Source organism: Struthio camelus, chromosome 3 (assembly GCF_040807025.1).
Source record: "Struthio camelus isolate bStrCam1 chromosome 3, bStrCam1.hap1, whole genome shotgun sequence".
NCBI classification, from domain to species: domain Eukaryota; kingdom Metazoa; phylum Chordata; class Aves; order Struthioniformes; family Struthionidae; genus Struthio; species Struthio camelus.
The window spans coordinates 102,795,305-102,818,384 of record NC_090944.1 but is presented as its reverse complement, the minus strand read 5'-3'; the positions used below and the strand labels follow the sequence as shown (position 1 = coordinate 102,818,384).

The 23,080-nt window shown below is 36.3% G+C and overlaps 1 protein-coding gene across 14 annotated transcripts in view; it reads right to left on the bottom strand.

Moving 5' to 3' along the window:
• BIRC6 (baculoviral IAP repeat containing 6) overlaps positions 1-23,080 on the bottom strand; it is a 200,294-nt gene that overhangs the window by 138,876 nt on the left and 38,338 nt on the right. For 11 of the 14 annotated variants that reach the window (XM_068939394.1, XM_068939391.1, XM_068939399.1 and 8 more), the window contains exons 11-21: positions 22,006-22,155; positions 17,360-17,585; positions 11,694-11,854; positions 8,477-8,608; positions 6,404-6,535; positions 5,944-6,122; positions 5,082-5,212; positions 2,803-2,964; positions 2,532-2,663; positions 2,173-2,270; positions 818-965 (exon numbers count right to left, since the gene is read on the bottom strand). In XM_068939394.1, the coding sequence (XP_068795495.1) occupies positions 818-965; positions 2,173-2,270; positions 2,532-2,663; positions 2,803-2,964; positions 5,082-5,212; positions 5,944-6,122; positions 6,404-6,535; positions 8,477-8,608; positions 11,694-11,854; positions 17,360-17,585; positions 22,006-22,155 (1,651 nt within the window). The remainder of the gene's footprint in view (positions 1-817; positions 966-2,172; positions 2,271-2,531; positions 2,664-2,802; positions 2,965-5,081; positions 5,213-5,943; positions 6,123-6,403; positions 6,536-8,476; positions 8,609-11,693; positions 11,855-17,359; positions 17,586-22,005; positions 22,156-23,080) is intronic. The other 3 variants (XM_068939396.1, XM_068939397.1, XM_068939398.1) reach the window with 1 other exon arrangement.

Below are 23,080 nucleotides of genomic sequence, written 5' to 3'. Positions count from 1 at the left end.
GAAGATTCTGAATTAACCTCTACCAGATGTCTTGTACCTTGATCTCGCCCAACTCAGAGGAAAACATATGGCCATAAATCACAATTGGAAAGAAATGCCTGAAGCAGCACACTTCCATTGTTATAATGTGGCTTTGAAAAGCGCTACAAAACTGAACTAACCAAGATTTCCTTTAGAAACACGTACATCTGAAGTCAACATGACCAACTAGTTCAATACAAGAGATGCAACATCATAGCCTGAAATCACATTGCCATACAATTTACAGTAAGAGCCTGCATTCCCAGGAAATTACTCCAGGTCTCTACACTTGGAATTTGGCCTTTGGTAGCAACGGTTTAAACGTAAGGTCTGCTTCAAACAGACTAAAACGTCTATTTCAGTATACTTCATTCCCTCTGTGTACTCAAAATAGGAAATGCTTTGCTAATCCGTAAACCAAAAATCTTAAATAACCTAGGTATTGCACACACTTCAGACATTATATACACGTTTGCTAATTTAAAGTACACTGTGAATTGCAAGACAATTTAATTCTCCTTTAACTTTACAGCAGTCAAAACTGTTTTGCAGAGCTGTAACAAATTAATCCTTGCTCAAACAAATAGTGCAAGATACATTTTAAAAAACAAACAAAAATTTCCAAACAGAACAGAACACCAGAAGGTGACATTAGGCAAAATCACAACCACTACAGGGAGCTTATCCAAATATGACCCAAACAAGTTTGTATTTCTTGAGTGCCTAATTCCATTTAAGTACCATAGGCAAGTTATATGCGTCCCTTTATGAAGTTAACAACCACGTTTCTTAGTACCTTGTTTGAAGTAACGCTTCCATAGGTGTTAGACGATCCTGTAGCTGTTGGGACACAGCAGTTAGCAAGGATGCACAAGCTGTACTACATCCTGCCAAATCTTCATCCTTTACATAATTCAGCAATACAAAATACCAATATACAGATCCTGTGTTAAAAAAGAATTTCATTTCAGGTGAAACATGATGTGAAAATTCCACCCAGAAAACATACTACAAAACAGAATCATGGAAAGTGATAAAGTACCTAACTAGTTACTGAACCACTGAATCTTACTGGTTACTAGAAAGTCCCCTTTTTTGTTGTTGTTGTAAGAGAGGCTTTAATTTAGAATCATTCTGTAATGAATAGGTTCCACAAGTACTTCCAACTCTCATAGCAGCTAATTATCTTCATAACTGAAGAAAATAAGGTTCCTAGGAAAAAATTTTACACATACTTATTTCATTACCTGTGCCCACTATAGTCTTCTACTAAATACAATAATCTAAATGGTCTTGACCCACTAAGATGCTAACTTAGGGGTTCCAGCCCCTTCAGAGTCAAGCCTCACTGTAGATTCAGCTCTTCCCTCTTATCCTATGTTTTTGTCTGAAGCTCTTTCCTTATTCCGTGTTTGCAGCAGACACGGTCTTCCCCCTGGGCACTCCACACCCTCTCCTCTGAGTATCAGTGTGTTAAATGTTTCTACTCAAACTGGTCCCGGGTAGCAGTAGCTCAGCATGTATTTTGCTCTGCAAAGTAATCTTCCTGCAAGATCACCTAGTGATCCCAAGCTAGATGCAATTCAACATCATACTATGAAAAACAAAAAGCAGGCCTTGGCATCCGAAATACAAATACACCCGAAGTGTTTAAAGTCATCTTCCTAGTCTAGCTGGCATTAAAAAGTCTTCAATAAGATGCTAAGAGACCATTACTCTCTAAAGAAGACAAGAAAAGAAAATGTAATTTAGTTCAAAATTCCCTTTTGGTACAGAAGAAACACATGTGGATTGCTAGAGTTGGACATCCAAATGCTTAGTCAGACTCCCTAGAGAGATCATCTGATTTTCAGAAATAACACCGTCCTGAGTCTCACTGAGCACAACAGAAACCACAGTTCCTTAAATAACTTTGAAAATTCTTGCAAAACTACATAAGCCCTCCCAAAAATTTGACTACCTAAGCAATCTGTGTTAAGTAAGCTAATTTTCTTAAAATTCTACCATCTACTTCGATACCTCTTAGACCAGACTACTCCATCCAAGAAGCAGTTTTTGAACAATTATGTAATTCCTATTCCACAAGAGTGTCCAGCAAAAACATGCCAAATAAGAATTGCTGTCATATTTATATGACGACTGTATACATACCACCTGTGGCAGCAGCAGGCAAGAGAGGCATATTGTCAAGTAAAGCTTTTAGAAGAACAGATCCAAATCCCTGCTGACTTGGGTCACACCTGCCATTGCTACAAAGAAATATATAGACAGAGTACTTCAGCATTTAAATACATAAGAATGAATTTCCACCAGAAGACAAAGTTCTTTGCAATGATACCCTAACAAGCTTTTCCTCAACAGAAACAGCAACCTGTGTCTGGTTGCTTTGTATTTTTCATGTTAATCAAGAACAACAACAACAAAAAAATCTGACAGCATGCGAAAATCCCAAATACATGTTTACACAAAGCACATGCATTAACCAATAAAAAAATAAAATTAGCACTGACCTGATGCATAGTGCAAGAAAACGTGCGCATTTGTGAGCTATGCTCCGCCCAGCTTCAAAGAAGCAAACGCGAATAATATCACAGACATATTTACGTGTTTTAGAAAGTAAGCTGTCATTGCCTTCCTTTGAGCTGTAAAAACAATTGCATGCTTTAGAGAATCATATAAACCTTTAATTATTGATTGATTATTTTTAAAATAGAGCTAATACTGAGAAATAGCCATATTCATTTAATAACTTTTTTTTTTTTTTTTTTTTTTTTTTTTTACCTGCCAGGGCCATTTGAGTACACTCCTGCCAGCCAACAAAGCGTGTCTAATACAAGACTCTGAGCATGTTCTGTAGTGAGACCATCATCTGTCTTTTTGCAAAGAGTAGTGAGCAGCTTCTCATGGAACTCCGAAAACTGTAACATGGCACACCGTTGAACCCTAGGAAGGAGGGAGAAAATTCAAAAACAAAATTATCCAATATGGACATTCTCCCACTAAAATCTCCCTCTATCTCTTTGTCTCAGAAAGAGCCAACAAAAGATGCCTAGACAAGAGTAAAACTAGTACAAGCATATGCAACAGTTTCTCTGCACAGTCCCAATCTTCAACTATTTTTGGCCCAAGTTACTGTATATTTAGTAACACTCCATGAATTTATTTTTCTCTTGTTAACTTGTCTAGTAATTTCTAAACCTATGTAAACTTTCAGCATCTACAACACTCTGGCAACAGTTTGCACAGATCTGCTTCCCATCACATTAAAGGACTTGGTGCTACTTTATGCAGGACCTCTCTTATTTCACAGCTCTCTGATTTCCTAAAAAGCGTTTGGTGAGGGATTTTGCCAAAAACCTTTCAGAAATCAACTAGATCATCTAGTGGTTTGTAATACTGGATTTTCCTTTATGGAAGCCATGTCAATTCTTCTTTTTCAGTTGTTCACTAATTTCATGCTTTATTATAATTTTATACAGGAAAATTAGTAATGTCAGCAGGCTTACCAGCCTGCAGTTACCTGGAACCATTTTTAAGAACCTTTTTGTTTTACCATACCTATCCTCAGATATCAAGGCATTTCCAAAGCAAGAGGTTAAGCTACCTTTCAGCTATTTCATCTTAGACAGCTCCTGTAACTCCTTAGTGAATACAAACTGGTTCTAAGCAATACTACTGCTCACCTTGCCAATTTGCCCCCTAACTTATTCCACGATTTCTTCAGTTTTAGCAAGATCTTTTAAAGTGTGCCCCACAAGTGGATCTAAGCATGTGAGCTTCCATTGTTTCTTCTATGGTGAACACTGATGCAGAGAATTCTTTTAGTTTTCCGAATGTTCCTTTCGCACCTGGCTCACCAATTGGTCCTAGAGACCAAGTAACAAGCTTCCTGATCCTGATATTTACCAAAAAAATACTAGTTTGGAGTTGTTTTGCTCCTCATTCGTCAAACTCTTTTTTTTGGCTTGCTTAACTGATTTTTTTACATATATACCGCCACAGTTCTTGATCCCTTTTGTTTTCTTTGCCAAGGGACCTCAACATTGGGAGGAATACCTTTAGGACAAAAGGAAGAAGGATGGCTTTCCTAATAAGCCTTTCAAAACAAGCAGTATGTATTGGCCTTATGCTCTCAGTATTCTTCAGCAGTCTTAAGTCTGTAAGATTTCTTTTTCCTTAGTGCACCTTAATCTCTTTTCAACAAACTTCCTCAATGTATTTAGTTCCCCTTTTGTACAATGAGCATCACTGTGGAGGATTTTTTGACCTTCACTGCTCCTCCAAGGGTGTTCCTCCAAGTACACTTCCAAGTACACTGTAGTTGCTGTTACCAAATGACCATTAAGATTTTGAACCAGATCCTCCATGCCATTCAGGACCAAGTCAACGGTTGCATCTCCTCTTGTATGTTCGTTAAGCATCTTCCCCATGAAACAGTCATCAGCTGTGTCCAAAAACACAGTCTATGTTATGCCCTAATGAGACACTTGTCTAAACTATACAGAGTAACTGAAGTCTGCCACCATTATTTCTATTTCCTGCCCTTGCTGCCCCTCTGACCCTCTTAAACCCATTACAGCCACTGATACCACTGAGGTGCAGCAGCTGGTAATACTGACCAAACACTATTATCCTTATTTAGGCCTGCAGGACCAATCCACAGTGACTTTAACCAGCTCTATATGAGTAATAATTTGCCAGCTGGATTTGATTCAAAGCTTTATACTTTCTATGCCGTTAAGAAACAAGTCAAAGTACTTCCTTTAAAAAAAAAAAAAAAAAAAAAAGCAAGATGTCCAAACCATTTTATCTATTTTGTAAAGAACACTGACATTACTTACATCTACTTTTTCAAGTCAGGCAAATATATCACTCTGCATACAGTTTCCTGAATTAACAATAAATTATCTGTTATTCTATCACAACTTGCACAGCACGATGCCCTAGAATAATGACTTGGCAGATTTTTCCATATAAACTGAACTTATGAAAAGATAATTTGAGACAGTCGTTTGTCATGAGGTATTTTATGAAAAGAGATTTAGAAAACACCTACTAACCTTTCCTTTGAAATTGAAGTTTTTTTAAATCTTCGAATTGTTACAGAGACTTCTTGAAGTAAGTCACAGCCTCTAAGATTATCTGATTTTCTTGAAGAGTTACTGGCTTCAATTTTACTGGATGGCTTTTCCTGATTTTTAAGGAATGAAGTAGATTTCAGGAATCATGGCATGTTTGATTGAGTCACTTGTACATCTTGCTAAGACAGAAGTGCATACAATTCAATAAAATCTCTCACTGAGCAGTGAGATATTTACTGTTTGTCAGCGACAGCACAAACCAAAAGGTCAAGATTATTTTAAGCTTAAAAATCTTACCTTACAGCATTGGACAAAATGGACTTAGCATCTTACAGAATGGACTACTTTTATTAATTTGTTTTAATGAAAGAACATCAAATTTAACAGTTTGCTGTAATTTATGTTCTAATCATTCTAATTATTTCCACAAGATGTACATCACATCATCCACTCAACTACAATGATCAAAAGTACTAAATATATAGAGTATATTTATGCGTGTGAATATATATGTGTGCATGTATATACACACACACATATGTATACACTCCTATTCTGTTATGAAGATTTTTAAGAGCTACTGAACAGGGTCATGGAAAGAGCAAATTTAAAGAACAAATGCTCAGACTAGAATAGACCTTTTCAACTACACTTTCACAGAAGACACAGCTTAAAGATGTTGAACGCTGATTCTTGAAGGTATTAAACCCAGTGTCAACTCTTTAAAAAACCCTAATTTTAATGAATCTTATACCTCCTAACAACTGTTTTGTTTTCAGATCACATTAATCATATCAATTCTAGAACTTCAACACAATTGTCTTTCTTGGCTACTCAGTACCTTGCCTGCTGCAACTTTTGCCAACAACGAAGCGAGGGAATGGCCCTTGCTACTTTGAGGTTTTAGAGATGGTATTCTAACTACTGGCCTAATTCCACCATTGCAGATTTCTTCTGTTCCTCTGTCATTCACTGCTTTAACATGAATTAAGAAGGAGCGGTACTTGCCACCAGCCATGCCTGGAAGGGGAGGGGAAAAAAAAAAAAACATAGGGAAAAATTTGTAAAATTTACTAGGTCAAGCTGAAGCAGATTTTACGTTCATAGATGCAATTTACAAGCAGAGCTCAAATATGTAATTAAAGTACTTTAGCATCAGTTTGAAAAGCTATCTCACTATTGTGTAATACAACAAAATTTGCCAATGTGAAAATAAATGCAAACCCACGTCTGACCATAGAAATATGAGGTGCACTTTAGTTATGTATACTTCACCTGAATAGTGTAATAAACTGTTTTACCTTTAACAAGCTTTGGACTTGTTAGTGTCAACATGCCAGCATGTCCTGATAGATCAAGTCCAGTTGCCAGCCATACTGGACCGCAAAGTATGTCTTCCTTATGTTCCTCTAGAAATGGACACAACCTAAGACCTTAATATAAATAAATAAAACATTATTAATATGGAGTTGAATTATTCAAGATTAAGTCACAAAATTTCATCATCTGCAAAGGTGAAAAATACACCATATCAAACGCTGATCACTAAACACAAACAAACTACATCTTAGGTCTAACTACTATTTTAGGTTTACTTTTAAGCGATTTTCTAGGGAAATCAAGTAAAAGTAATGCACAGTTTTCAATGCATCTTCCATTATATTATATTGATAGTATATATGTTGAACAGCTCATCAGAGCCACAAAAACATACAGCTAATAAAATGATGGACCAATATATTTTGAGCCACAAATCCCACTAGGTCATTTCTGAAGCAAGCTTTCATCGGATTTCATTAGCAACAGTTGAAATGTCAGTGACCTGAAATTACTATGGAAGAGATCAAGCTTTTAAAGTAATTATTAACTGAGCAAATTCACCAAATTCATTCCACATTCTCAGTATAGAGCCTCAGCTGTGCCTGGAACATGACAAATCAAATCAAACTGTTATTGTTTCTCCTAAAACTTAGGTATTTATTATTTAGTGGAACATTAAATGAAGTCTAGTGTAACACTTGTAAATAAAATTATATCCAAGAATTCATAATCTGTGCATAATTTTTTTTATTAAAATAAAATCTTGGAAAAGCATGCTTTGAATCTTAATGGATCTTTACATGAAGACATCCATATAATTAGTAGAAAAGAGTGAGTTCATGCTATAAGATAAAAGGCAATGTGCAGAGCAAGACTGCTGATGGTAAACAGGTAAATCAGAAACAAGTGATTAATTCTCATTACTAACACTCGTTGGAGAGTAAGTAGAGCGGGCAAAGAGCAAGAGGACAAAAAGTGAGGAAAGGTAGGCAAGAAAAGTAAAAGTCTGAAATAACCCAAAAAAACCCAGGAGACATGAATAAGACCAAAAACATGAAAAGGTATCTCAGTAGCAAATAAAAAAAAAAAAGGAACAGAACATATGTGCAGAAGAAACATCTTCAACTTGACCTAATCAAGTTTGATTCTTTGTCTCATTTTTCAAAAGATGACAGCAGAAGAGGGAAAAAAAAAAGCCAAAACAACGAAGATGAGGGCAAAACAGTTAAAAATAACAACAACAAAAACCCACAGCTCCTGTGATATACTGAAATTATCGTCTATTTGCCTCTCTGCCTCTTCTACAGCATGAAAAACCTTCTCTTTCCAACCTTGTCTTTTACCTCCTCTTTAATCCCTCCCCTCCCACACCCTTTGCAACACATTTCTCTAGAGAAACCTGATCAAATGAAAAAGAAAGCGCAAAACTAAGAGACTGCTGAAAGGGCCAAGCAAAATAATCATATTTCTGGAACTTATTCACTCCAACTATCAATTTTTAGCCTGTAGCTATCCTCACACAGATCCCATCTGATTGCCTTCCATAGTCTCTTTACTAGATTTTGGGAAGACTGCTGGTATACCGAAAGAGGTTATAAAAATGCATAGAGCAAGTCTGATATTGCTGTAAGTTAACATGACAGGTCGTAAACTTTTTACGAGATGTTTATTATTTTGTAGAGATCACCGCTGTAACCAAAGAAAAAGTCAGGTATGCAAAGAAAAATATTAAAACTAGCTAAGGAAAACAAGCAAAATACTGCTGGAATGAGACAATGTGACTTTAAATTTTAAAGATGCTACTCAATTTCTAAATTCTAATAAAATACTAATCTATTTATAAACACCAAAACTCTGCAGAACAATTCGTTTCTTTGCTTTCAACTCATACAGTAAACATTGAGAAGAGCAACACTGAACAGCATTGAGAACAGAGTCTCTTTTAAACGGCTGAGAAATGTTTACACAGAAATTCCAGTATGTAATTAAAAAAAAAATCAAAAATGCAAATTCATATGTAAAATAAGTAGTATAACCAGATAAATTAAACTTACATTGTGGTTCCTCTATATCCATATATTGCATTTCTTCACTGAATTCAACCAATGCTGGCTTTCCATTTCTCTCCATTTCAATATTATGAGCTGGAGATAAAGGAAATGTGATCTGTCTATCTACTGCTGCTTCTGGAGAATAAAAATATTAGCAAGACTTCATAAACATCGCTTGAGTTTCACGAAAAACAGAAGCAGTAGTTTTCACAGCAAACTTATCAGCTTTCTGCACAAAACTCTTGAAAACACTATTTCCAGTATAAAAGCCATGAATCTGTAAAGACGTTTTTCATATTAAGACAGTAACTGAAGTTACAGCAAACAGTTACAAAAAATTTTGTCCAAGGGTTACCTGTAAACAGCTTGCTTTATCTTTATATTGTCCAAGTATTTTCTCCTAATAATCAACTCTAGATTACTCTTAAGTAACTAGATTCTGGTATAGAAAGGTCGATATTTTAAATAGAAAATAACTGAATAGCTCATGCTAAACATCAGACATTATTTTGATAACACCTAAGTACAGTTCCTTTTTCAACTAAAGGATTCTCAGGAATCATAGATGAAGAGGACATGCAAGTAAACGAAGAGGCAGCAAGTGCAATGAATTAATGGCAGATCAAAGAGAGTTCAAAACTGGAAGAATTACGCCTCTGGCCTTCCCATTATTACATACTACACATTTAACTAGTTCCAGAGTTCGTGTCATACAAACAATGATGGAACAAATTCTCCCTACTGATCTTGCTTAGGTCTCCCTAACTTAAGAATTCACTTCCTTTCTCCCCATATGGAATGAGAGGAGGGAAAGTTGATTGAACCTCAGCCTGAAGATTTCATACAACTTCAAGAACCACCAAACTGAGATCTGGACATTTTGGTTAACACCTAGCACAAGTTACCTAGTTTTGCCTTGGCTTATACCAAAATGTTTAGCCCTACTACTCTCACTCAGGAAGGCATGGAGAAAAGGCAAATGTCTTATTAAGCTCCTTTTCAAAAAATCAAGCAGTTTTAATAGAATAGGAAGCAAATGCAACACAGTATCACTTGAGAAGAGGCTGGTTAGCCAAGTCTCCCCAGTCCCACCGAAAAAGGGAAAAACAAGCTGAGACCTTGGCAAGGTCGTTTTACAGGCTCACATCCCGCAGCCCTTTTTTGACTGCCTATGTATACCACCCTACCATACTTTCTCCACCCTATCCATTACCTTGGGAGGGAAGCAACTTCTATGTAATGAACTGAAACGTCGCCTGGAAGAGCTCTGTGAGGTCTGATAATCAGTATGTTGTACTCTAAACACTCGCAGAAAGCTCTAAGCAAGTATTACAGCCAAATCAGCTGTCTTCAAAATATTACCAAATCATGGAACTGTTTGCTCAGCAATAGTGAAACATTAAGGAAGAAAGTTTAGCAGTTGTTCTGTTTTGTTTCACAGTTGAAGACTTTCAGATTAATTTCAACATCCAGATCTGCGGATCCAGGACCAAACGGACTGATCAAATGCACTGAATTCTAAAATTACTGCTGAAAGCAAAGAAGGCTCTAGTCAGAAGAACAACAAGGACTAACTGCCCTACTTTTTCTTTAAATAAAACAAAATGCTCCTACATGTTAAAAATCATATTTACTTCAAACATTAAATACAGCAAAAACAAGCAAGAACATCTCTAGACCACCATCCTGTAGTCACATCTAGCACTTTGCTATAACTGTTAAACCATCTCGTGTTCTAAAAGAACATGCTTTCCCAAAGACGACTAGAGAAAATATTCTACTATGCTAGAATATTTTTTCCCCCTCATGGATAAATGCCAGTTTATAGTATTTCTTTAAAGAAGCTCTCCAGCACTCTTTTTCTCTTATAAATACTGGAGGATGCTGCAGTCTGAGAAGGAGAAGTTCTATGAAAACAAGTCAAAGGTTTCTGGTTTATATTTACAGCTATTTTATCCTTCCTTATCTGGGATGCTCTTATTAAGCCTTGTTTCAAAAAAAAAAAAAAAAAAAAAGGGTGCCCCCCTAAACCCACAACAAACCAGCCAACCCACAGCATTTATAGTCATGTTTGCTGTTCTCTCCAACACATTTCACATCCAGCAGAAAAAACTGACAAAACTGACAAGAAGAGTTCTCTGAAAAACGAGGTTCCTGGAAGCTTTTCAAAAAGAGGTGGCCAGATAAAGATTACTTATTCATGCCTCAAATAGAGAGCTGCATGAAACGCCATCCCCAAGTAGACAGAGCAGTGGGACATGCAGTGAACACTCTCACCACAGGAAAATCTCAGTGAGATTGAGCAAAACGCTTCCACAACAGAGATTTGACTTTTCAGTCTATGTTACGGCCTCACAGGTCCCATGATAGCTCAGTAAGTTAAGCTTACTGAGTTTTCCAGCTAAGAGTTTTCCTAAGGCTAGAGCACTCCTAACTTTGGTCTTCCCTAGCAATGCTGCAAGGAACAGAAGGTGAAATCACACTGCAGCGCCTTCATATAACTTAGTAAGTCAGATGATGAAAGAATTCTAAAGCAAACCAGGTTATATCTATTCCTGTGATCAAAAAAAAAACAAAAAAACCAAACAAACAAACCAAAAAACCCACATCTCTCAAGCACTCAAGAGGGACTGGCGGACAATTTCCTTCTGTGACCTGGAACAATCACCTCCTTTCACTTTTTTGTCAATATTTTGATATATCTAAAAAAAGAGCACCGTGTGTTGCATGTGTCAATCTCTAGTATGATTTACAATTGACAACGTATTTCTTTCAAAGTACTGTAGTACATTAATGCGTCAATTATTAATTATCTATTAATCATTTAAGTTAATACAAATCAATGATTGCTCATGTGATATTAATAATTAATATTAACATATTAATAACTAAATTATATAACTAATTAGAATTAATGTGTTAATGAATAAATTGTACATTAAACGTATAAGCAGTAGGGAAAGACAATTCAGTTCAACCCTGAGTTATGCACTTTTGTTTGTATAAAATTCAGGAATATGAAACCGTATTTTGTTTGTTTCCTCAAATTACCCTCAAATGTGTTAAGTGAAACTAGAACATGATGCTGAAAAATAGAAAAAATAGAAGTGCAGACTAAAAATATTTACATAATTTCAATCAATGCTTCTAAGATGCCTCACAGAGAATGAGTTTGAGAAAAAAATTAATCCTCTGAAAGATATCGTAAGTCCTTTCTTACCATTGACTTTCCCTAAGCCCGGAGCTTTATTTTTCAGTAAAGTCACTTGAATCTGGGGAATGTTTGTGATGTTTGAATTCAAAACAAATTTGAAGTCCACGTGTCCAACCATACAGGCTTTTGGTAAAACCAGTTCAAAGACATGCTCATCCCAGCTGTTGCTGTCAGGGAAAAAAACCAATGACACAGTGTTAAGAGTAAATTCAGAACAAGCAGGCAGTTTTACCCAGTGCATTCTCCGTCTATGCACACTTTCTTTAATAAAGAGAAAAATTAATTTTCCGTTAGTTGACATCCACATGAATTTCTGAAGCAAGAGTCTTTTAAGCTGTAGCTAATCACATTCATTTTATGAAGAACACTTTAAAAGCCAACTGAGAAGAGAGGACAAATCAATGTTCAGATAAAAGCAGCAGTAAAAAAACCCACAAGATTGCCTATTACCTGCAGTACAGTACTGCTTCCATATTAAATACTGGTTTCATTTCTAGAAAAAAGTGAATTAAATGAAAAAAGTTCACTAAAAAAGAATCTTCCAATCATTGAATTGTATAAAAAGTATCATTGCAATTGCCTTGCAATCTCTTTATTTGGCCTTTTCTCTCGATAGCATCAAACTATGTCACTTGAGTGGTACAACAGCCACATCCAGGAGGCTCACAACACTAGTTTCAAATAAAGCTTTTTTTTTTTTTTTTTTTTTTAAATACATTCGATAACTTATACAGGATGAGAAGTGCTTCTTACCAGGTGCACACTCAGAAGCCTGCGCTGAGCAAAATGGGTGCAGCTTTCTTTTAATGAGTCATATTTTCCTTTTGAAGTCAACTTTGTTTTATACTGAAAGTGTAAACTTGAGATAATAAGTACCCCTCAATGATCAGTTTCATATTTTGATATACTAAGGTTTGCAAAAAAGAGTTCAAACCAAAGAAAAAAACCAATTCAAATAAAACTAACCATGCGTCAAGTCACATCTGTATATATTTTTAAAATAACTACACTTCCTGATCCTTTCAATCTACTAGTAGAGAACTTTTAAAATGAAATAGTGTTGATAGTCTGTGATTATTTAAATGTAAAAACAAGAACACTAAGAAATTCAGTGTGCTACGATAAATATTGGTTAGCTGTTTTTCTAATATCTAAAATACAAAAAAGTATGTTAAATCAAATAATATGCTACACAAATATTGTGCAGAAAAATTTTTTTCAATAGATCAAGCTTTGACACAAATACATTTAATACTTACAGTAATATCCCCAAAGGTCATATCTCCCTCAGGCAAATATAATGCACTTATAACAGATTTTAGGTACATATAAAATGCTTAACGTCAAGTCCTCTTGCTCCTCCTATCTATAAGCAGACTGTTAGCCCTACTCATCCAACAAATGGAAGCAACTTTTACAGGGGCCATCCATTTAAGACGACATAGCGGTCCCTTCGAAAAAGCAAGGTGTGTCACATTTCTCATATAGTCATGTGCTCCAGCTGTCTGCACAAATACATATATATAATATATATATTTTTTTATATATGTATATAAATGTACTATTAAATAGTACTTTCTGGCATATCAAAGTTCACAGTCGAGGTTATCTTGCTTATTTAATAATATACCATGAGACAAAAAAGTGAACTTAGAAAGAAGTGCTACAACAAAATAGTAGTGAATATATTGCTGGAATAACTTTTGTCTGAAAATTATTTGGATTGTAATTATCTGCCTTTCAATTTTAGTAATCTTAAGATACGTATGCAAGACACACTTTGCAAAAACAGCTGGAAATGAAACAGAGGTATTTCCTTCCAGAGAAGAAAGATCTAATGTAGATCTATGCATTAAGTTAAATAATCATACGGAAGGCCTAAGGAGAAACACTAAGATGCTGGACAAGTAAAGCAATCTGGGTCTTTTGTGAGGCAGTAAACAAGGTTAGTCCTTCAAACTCATCTTGGGCACAGGGAAAGATTAGAATAAACTGCAGAACTTGAGAAAGATTTCATTCTCCCTTCAACTTTTTAAAAGCTAACCACTTCTATTTTATGGCATCTGTTTCTGCCTCAGATGTCCCAGATGCAAAGACAATTCTGATAAGGATGAAAGTTCAGGAGCTTCATTGCAACGATGACAAATGGCCATCTGTCCAGGAAAAACAGGACTGGTAAGGCAGCAAGTGGTTATAAGAGCCGTAGTGTTAATGCTGTAGCAGAAAGTACTAGACAAAGAAAATTACAACCCAAGAAGCTTGAACAGACTTTGGAACTCCAGCAACAGTATACCTACATACACACACATATAGCTATAGATGTGTGTGTATGTGTACATGTTTTTATTTTATACACACATACACAACACATACATAGACACCAAAGTATGTCTATAAAGCCACACAGTCTACTTAAGTCTCTACGCTTATTTACATCTGACCACGCAGAAATCCAGTAACAGAAGTTCTGAAATGCAATGCCATCTTTCCAGAATGAGTAAGGTTGAAAGATGGGCAGAAGAGATGTTGCTCTGGTTTTAATTTAAGAAGAGACAGTGAAAAATTTTTAGCTAAAAGTACAAATCAAATACATAAACCATAATGAAAATTTATCCTTAACTCCAGGGGAAAACTATTAGCAAATATAAAACTAGAAATTTATCAGAATCAATCATGATCTTCCTCTGAAGCACAGAATACACAACCCAATACAAAAGAGGGAGAGGTTTAAGGGCGGCTGTTTTTTTATCTCTGGATATTCCTATAGATGTCATGCAAAGCATGGAAGTGAACAATCCACTCAAAGGAGCAAACCTGCTGAAATAATAAGTAACCTTCTACTCATGCAGTTTAAGTTAGATAGTTAAATACAAAAATGAAGAGTTAACCAGTTTGTACGCAGCAATCTTTCTGTAGTCCCTACACTGGAAGACGCGCACACACTGCTGTACTGAGTGAGACCTGCGCTCAATTCAATTGCAGAATTTTACTTTTGACCGCAGCCAGCAGCAGACGCCCCATGGGAAATTTTAAATAGGCACATAGGGAGTAGCGATCCTCCCATGAAGGTCTCACGTTAATTCCCAACAGTGAAGAGATTTTCTCATACCTGTGGCAATGAATTTCAGAGTCTAACTGTACGAGGAGGGAAAAATTCCCCTTTAATCAGTTTTCTGAATTTCTCATAGTTCAGTTTTAGCACACCCTCTTTATTCACGTGTAAAGTTTCAAAGAGGCCAAAACCTTCCTCATTTACTTCCTCACTATTTTTCAATACATTAGCATGTCCCTCCTAAACATCACTTTTCTCTGAGAATCTAAGATCTTTTCACCTTTGGAACGCTTTTAATTCTATAGCATCTTTTTAAAGAAGAACACTTGATCAAGACAATGTTTCTAAACACAAATATAACATCATTCTCATGACTACATAATATTTTTCAATGCCCTTCTTCAGCCCTTTTCTACAACATCTCAATGCTTTTCCACTGCAATGGAACTGAGCTGCACATCCATTTCTCGAGTTTAAACCCTGGAAGGCACATGAGTGGCTAGCCCTTCTCTCTTTCACTTATTTTTAAAGTATGTCCATATAATACGAATACATAAAATACTTCCCATATGAATTTGAGAAAAATTGGGAGAAAGAGTGAGGAAACTCAGACGTCACTATTTTATCAAAACACTTTAGGAATTTAGGCACTTTTAGAAAAAGAATCAAATTTTCCATTAAATCATCACTAAACCGGAAACACCGATATGATATTTAGATGATAATTCGTATGGTAACTCAGACTAATTTTTCAATGTTCTTTGTCATGCAGTTGTTTTAAACTGACAAACTAGGAAAGAGCCTCAGTGTAACGCCGTTCCTTGAAATACATTTACAGAACTATTTCCTTCTATTTGAGAACCAAAAGAACTACCACATCAAATCACATTACTCATCCATCTAATCTTGTAATGCCACATTGTGACACAAGTCAGTATGAGACATTCAAAGAGAGGATAAAAGGAACCTCGCATTAGGGACCAAACAACTCCAGAAATCAAGAAGTTTCTTCTCAGCTAACTTTCAATCAAGAGCTGGCTCTCAACCTTGAGAATTTACATTCCACCTTATAAACAAGGGGATTTTAATTTAAATATTTTTCTAAATGTCTCATTTGGCAGCTGTTAAATAATTCCTATATTAAGCTAAGACTTTTAATTGTATCTCTTTACATTGCTATTTTAATTTGCACCAGCCGTAATTCTTTTCCTCTAAAAAAAAAAAAAAAAATCAGTATTTGTAGGCTAGTGTTCCATCTGTCACCTTCCCATTAACAGGTTAACTTTAATGTTTTCTTCAATTGCTTTTTTTATTATTATTTATTTATTTTTATTATTATAATTGGAAGTTATCTTGCATGGAACCACTTCCTTCCATTTGGCACATATAAAATATTTACTCACACAAGGCAAAACCCACAAGATACAGGTTGCTTTTAAAAGGCATAACGCACTTCAAATTTTTATCCTAGTTTAATTTAAGGCAAGTTTGGCTCAGGTTAAGGGTCAACACTGGAATGCCTGCAACTTCCAGACTCCTTTTCCCATCTGGAATGTTTCAAATCTGGTCTGCCCTACCAGCCCAAGTTAGCTTCCACTTGTTCAATCATCATCTTTTTGCATGTGATTGCTAGCTCCCCAGCATCCTTTGCCTATTTCATTTTTTCCACCAAATGAGCATTTAGATTCTGCGTTGCCCTTTTTGGATTCAATTAGCACACTGCGCAGAGCTTTTAGATCAGCGGGATGGATGTGACAGCCTGACCCAAAAGATATTTCGTACCTTATTACATACCTCCCCTAACAAAACACACTACACCACTTCTATCTATACTTTGTTTCTCTAAGGCTTTTCCAGAAAAACTATACAAAGCTGCTTCATATCGGTTTTAAGTAACTCTTCAAGGACACTGCAACACTAGTGTTTCAGTCTAAGCTCCTAAAAGAATTTCAGGTTCTCATGTCACATGTGAAAAAACAAGGAGTTACGCTAACATAGAGTTAGTGTAGCTCATTTCAGTGAGAATATTGTGTAAATTTTAGCACAACTAGTGCTCTGAATTGACTCAAGTAAATAACTCATACATAAAGACTTTACTTGATACAAACAGCTATAAATCTGCAAACTATTTTCACATTTTCAAATAAATTATAATGCAACTTGGTTAAGGACAAGAAATTATACTGCTACTGGAGCCTATAGCCTGCTTTTCTATTTTATATATAGATATATATAGAAGTTTTTAAATAAAAAGCTTACTAAGAATTTGTGCATGTATAAGGCAAGTGATTCAGATTTACTATATGCAAAGACAAAGGATACTTAAAAGTTCCGGTGAATGTGCTTCTCCAATTATATATGAGAATGACAATGCTCAGCATGCAAAAGTACAGAAGTGGAAAACAATTTTTCCATTTGTTTCAAGATCTGCTGAAACAACTATGGCAATCTTATGAACAGTAAGGATGCAAAATGCCAAATATAGATTGTTATCTTTGAAAGTACACATTCTTAAATCTGCACACTATATGAAAACAATTAAGTCACATGGAATTCGTTATTATGCCAGCTACACAAACAAGTCAAGAAATAATCCTTTTTGTACCAACACCCTACTTACCTGTCTGTCTGTAGCTTCCAAGTTCGAGTATGCTGAGCTGCGTCCCCATGGTGCTGCTGGTGCAAATGCTGAGGATGTCGCCTTTGCTGTTGCTCTTGCTGGACTTCTACCCAACAAGGAGGGACAGTGGCTGAAAATCGTGGCGTTAAGGTCTCAAAACGGGTTAGTTCCACCAGGGATGTCAGTGTTTCAAGGGAAAACGGCTGGTCCACCAAAAGATCAACTCCTGAAGAGTTACAGAACATATACATTTACTACACAGATTTTTTTTTCCCTCAAGAACATCCTATGAACAATCTGAAATACATCCAAACTGTAGTAAGTAAAAACTAACTACATTAAGGAAGTTTCCTTAAAACAAAAACAAAAAACCCAAATAGAAAAACAGCCAAATAGGGGGAGAAAAAAAAAAAAAGGCCTTGAAGCTAGTATCCTTTGAAAGCAACTTATTTGGAATAAGTTTTCTAAGCACTGAGAGCTTACAGCATGCTGTCTGAGAAGCATCATCAGGAAAAAGAAATTAGTTAGCTATACTTTGACAACATAAATCTGATTAAAACATTTTTGCTTGAATATCCATTGACTCAGATAAGACAAACTGAAAGTTTCATATTCTATGAAAATGGACATATGGAATTACTATGCAATTTAAACAGCGATAAAATGTTGTAAACATTGTATTATCATCTGCTCATTGATGCAGACTTGTTTTATGGTAGATTACTCGAATGTTTTGGAAGGCCCCCAATTTAGCTTAAAAGAGGGACAAGTTAAAAACAAATAGAAAAGCACAACATGTTCTATATAACACACTTAGAAGACAGTTGGCCTAGACAATTGCTTCAAATATCTTGTCTTCAAATTCAGATGCTAGCCTGAAAAAAGAAGTTCACAGGGTATTAATCAAAAAAGTACTGAAAAACAAAATATTTCAGGGAGACAAACAGTCAAACACACATTACAAAGGAACTCTAAAAATAACCAGATTTCCTCAGACATTTAAAAAAAAAAAAAGGAAAATTTTAGGGAAAATTAGACACGCATAATGCCAATTTTCTAGATTTTGAGCATCTTCTCTTAATGATATAGTTCAGAGAAAATCTTTCAGTTCTAGAGAAACTATGGTTTTTCATGAGAAGGAAGTTTGTTACCTGTTACTGTCACTGCCTCAGGAAAAAAAACACACACAGAGCAACACAAATACAGGAAAAAAAAAAACCAAACCAACTGCTAACTCTGAACCTAGAGACTGCCTTGCAAAGCAATCCTGGTTGAAATCAGAGTAACAACAAGATTACATCCTGCAGCTTGAGGAGAGAAAAAATAAGCAGTTCTTCCAGGAAAGTGGGGAGGTTCGAGATATGAGACCCACCGGAGTCAGAGAGAAAATTCACTCTAATTGCAACAGCTACGGACTTCTGCTTTTCAATCTAGGAGGCAGGAAAGCGCTGAAGCGACAGCCTTAGAAACTTAATAATAGAGTAAACACCTTTTTTTTTTTATTATTTTTTGCTTCCAAATATGATCCTCATCAGCTAGATGACATTGTATTGAGAACCAAGAATACAGACGAAGCAGCGTATCAATTTCATCTTTCAGCAAATTGTTTTTCTGCTTTATTCCCTCCTCCCTGCCACCAAAAAGAGAACAGTATGGAGCATTCAGAGTAATGAAATGCAATGTGCCAACCCCTCAAATTGAAAAATGAATGAATTTTCCAGTACTGTCAAGTCTACTTAGCTTCTTTCGCAAAACACATGCTTTTTGTTCTGTTGTAGTAGTAAGCTATGACAAGTTGAAGCTCCACTAGAAAACTTGAGAAGAGGCTTTAAAGCGGTTACAAAAATTAGTATTTTTTTCCTGTAGTTTCTTAAAAAAAACATATTTTCCATCACTGGACTGCATTAAAAACCTCCGTTCCTTAAAAGGAAATAATAATTTTAACCCAACCAAGATTTATGCCTTCGTACAGTTAACACATTTCCTTCTAGAACAATACAATTAAAACGCAGCCTAGCTGTAAATGCAGATCAGAAAATAAAATTTAGGAACATGAATATATAAACAAAATACAGATACAAGGACAAAAGCTTGTGCTTGTCCCTGTTTCTTCTGTCCTGACTACAGCATCTTCAGTTACAGCTTCAGAGAAGACCAAAGTCATTTCATAAAAACGGCCTAACCGCTGTCTGCCGGCAACTGCGACACTAGCGAGTGAGCTCAAGACGCTGCGCGCGGTCAGATCAGCCCAGAGTTCAGTCTGCAGAAGAAAAGGCTTTCTGTTCGACTGTTTTGCAGGCAGATGCATGTGAATACATAAGGAAAAAAAAAAGTTTCTTTTGCTGTATAGTAGTTTGATTAGAAGAGAAACAACACCGAAGTCGTGAATGCTGGGGGCAATGTCTGATGGTGAGCTGTACCCATTGCGACAAGTGCGCTGCTTTGAAAACGTTTGCATAGTCCTAGCAGTCGCCCAACTGCTATATATATTAAGACTGTGGTCTCATTTAAAGGGCACCCTTAACCCAGGTCATTCAGACTCATTTCAGCACTGGCTTCCAATGACTACTAAAATTCTCGTGCAGCTTTTTATGGCTCAGGTTGAGGCCTCAGCAAAACACTACTCAATTTGCCTGAACATTACTGTGTTTCCAGTATCTCATTAGAAATTAGTACAGACCAAGACCATGCAATACTGGTTCAACAGCCCTCTCTGAATTATGTGACTACGGAAACAAGGGCCTGCAGCTGGTGGACGATCTAAAGACACAGCTACATAGACTTCTGTACATTGGTACATCCGTTCCTTTTTCCAGTAATTGATATTCAAGCACAGGCGACACTGAAGGTTGGGAGAAAGAAAGAGGGGGGGGAAAAGTTGCTGATTATAGTACCGACAGAATTTAAACAGTAACGATCATCAATTTGATTCTTCAGGTTAGTCAAAGCTGCCCTCTGACTGGAAGTGACTTAAATCTGCTGATAGGCTACCATACAGAGAATGCATCTATTGAAAAACATCTGTGTCCTGGATATTCAGATCCTCTTCAGAGATTTTATTTGCCATTAGCTAAAGAAGAAAACTGCAGAAGAAAGCTGCAGACTTCTTTCCTTCACATATATACAGTGGTATACACTATTTAAGCAGGGGGCAAGGCTAGGAGGAGTTTTGCGAGAAAGAGGGCAAGTAGCCGGCTCCCATCAGACTCCTGCCCCAAAGGCTCCTGCACTGCCATGCAGCACAGTGCCCCCCCCCCCCCAATCTGGTCCTCAGCAGCCGCAGGTAACCCCCTCCCAAGAATTAACATCATGCCTTCTCTCACACAAGCATGGGTACAGAAATGGTTTATTTTCATTGTACTGTGTGGAGGGTGCATTTTTGTTTTTTAATGCTTACTGCTTTTACACTCCAGGTCACCTATGCCCAGTACATCCCTATTTTCTTCCCAATAAACATGGCCAAACCCCCCAAACCCCGGCTCCACTAAATTAATTATGCTTTGTGTCTCTATCACCAACATTTGGAGAATGAAACAGAATGAAAGTTAAATAGTTTTACCACTCTCTCATAACTAATTCCCTGGAAAAAAAAAAAAAGAAAATAAAGCAAGTTTAAGAAATACTTTTAAAACGTCAACATGACTCACATCTTCCTCAGGCTATATGAGCAATATTAAGTTTCTTGTTAATTTTTAGTGACAAATTATTTACAATAAAGGAGCTTTGATGAGGACTGAGTAAAGATGTGAGGGGCTCCCACAGGTGCTCCCATGCTAGGAAAGTCTGCCCACTCTCTGCTTTCCCTTACAAGCAGGAGGACCCCCTTGCTATCCCCGCTGCATCCCAGTTGACTACAAAAGGAACGTTCCCCCCCGTGACTCGCCTCCTTACTCTGCCCAAGTGAGTCATGAGACTACAAAAGGCGGGAGACAACAGGATTGGTGTACGAGACTGGCAGTAAAGACCGAAACATGATGTTTAGCATAAAAATGGAAATCAGAGGATCAGAAGCAGTTGTTTCCTTCTGTTCAAGGGCAGTCTACCTTCCAGGAAGAGAACTGCTATGGAACTGACAGCAGAATTTGAACAAGGCTCAAGCCAGATAAAACTACTACAATCCAAAAATCCAAAAATTCACATTATAAGCTTAATTTAACAAATGGTAAGTGTACTACTTAAAGTATAGAAAGCATCAATTCCATTGTTTGTAACAATACTTTAAACACATGTGATTAGTTTTATAAATTAGAGCTATACAGCTTCTACATGAAGCTTTAAGATAATTTTAGATACTGAACGGGGGATTTTAATTCCAAATACAGAGCTCAAGCCTATTTGAATTGTGAGAGATATTCAGTTCTTGCAAAACTACCTTTTTTCCCTGCCTGCCCTACTTACAATAACATGCAGAGATTAGAAAAATAATCAGTTACACAAAAGCTTTTTGAGATTTGGAAACTGATAAAATACTATGCTCATTCATAACCAGTGATGAGCACAGAACAACTACAGAACTCAAGTTAAAGCTACAAAAAACAATAAAGCCCTATATATTATTAAATAACTCAAAAATCACTTTACTATGCAACTTCCAAGAGTGAAAAAAATGCTAATAATAAGATATATTTAAACATGTACCAATTTACCTGTAATGCCCGGACTAGAAGGGTTAGATAAGGGCTTGGTGCCTTCTGATGACTGTTCTACACCTTTGGAAAGGGAACCATCTACAAGTATATCAGCTTCATCTATGTCATCACAGGTACCTCCAATCTGAAGGAAATGCAGTTCTCCACCTAAATTCATCACAGACAACAAAAAAAGCAAGTTTAGACAGGCGTACACAGTTAAACTCAACTGACAAGATACACTTCCAGTTGAAGTGCTACACACTTAAAACATTAATTATATAAGACTTCAAACGAATCGGATTATACACGAACAGTCACTTTGCCTTGCTACTACAAAATTTTTTCAGGAAGAATGCAAATCTGAGAACTAAAAAAATGCTCACTCTGGTTGTGAACGGCATAAAAGGAAAAAAAAAAAAAACCATTGGCATTGGGATGGTCAGTGTGAAGAAGTAATTAACCCAATAAACCCCAGTAGAAAGTCCAAATCATAACCACTATGACACGTCACATAATCGAAACCACCAAAAGCAGCAGAAAACAGAAAAATCTTTCACCATGTCAGCTGAAGGCCTACACTACCTAGTCTGCACACATTCCACAAATTAGTTCCTTTTAAAGTTCAATATACTGAAGACTTAAAAGAGAAGGTTGGTTAAGAGTTATAAAAAAAAACTAATCACTAGAATCTATATAGCATTTCTATATGAAAAAAATCCTGGGGAAGGCTTCCCGTAGCTTTTCTGATAATTAATTATTGCATGTCCTTCAGTACTTGACTAATCCGATGAAAAACCTTGCTTTGCAAGTTACCCAAGTAACGTGAAACAAACTTGAGAGGATAAATCTAATGAAAATCCAAAATAGAAGCATAATCAGCAGGTACATTAGCAGTAGGATCCAGAAGTTGAAGGAAAAAAGTAGCTCTAGTAAATAACACTTATAAATGAGTTCCGCTAAGATCAAACAGCTTGCAAAGGAGCAGTTTTCTTAACCAAAGAACTAGGGACATGTAAGGTAACACGGATCGCGACAGCCTCATTTGGTAAGACATCAAACCTCTATTTATCTCCTGTTCTGCCTCCTGTTC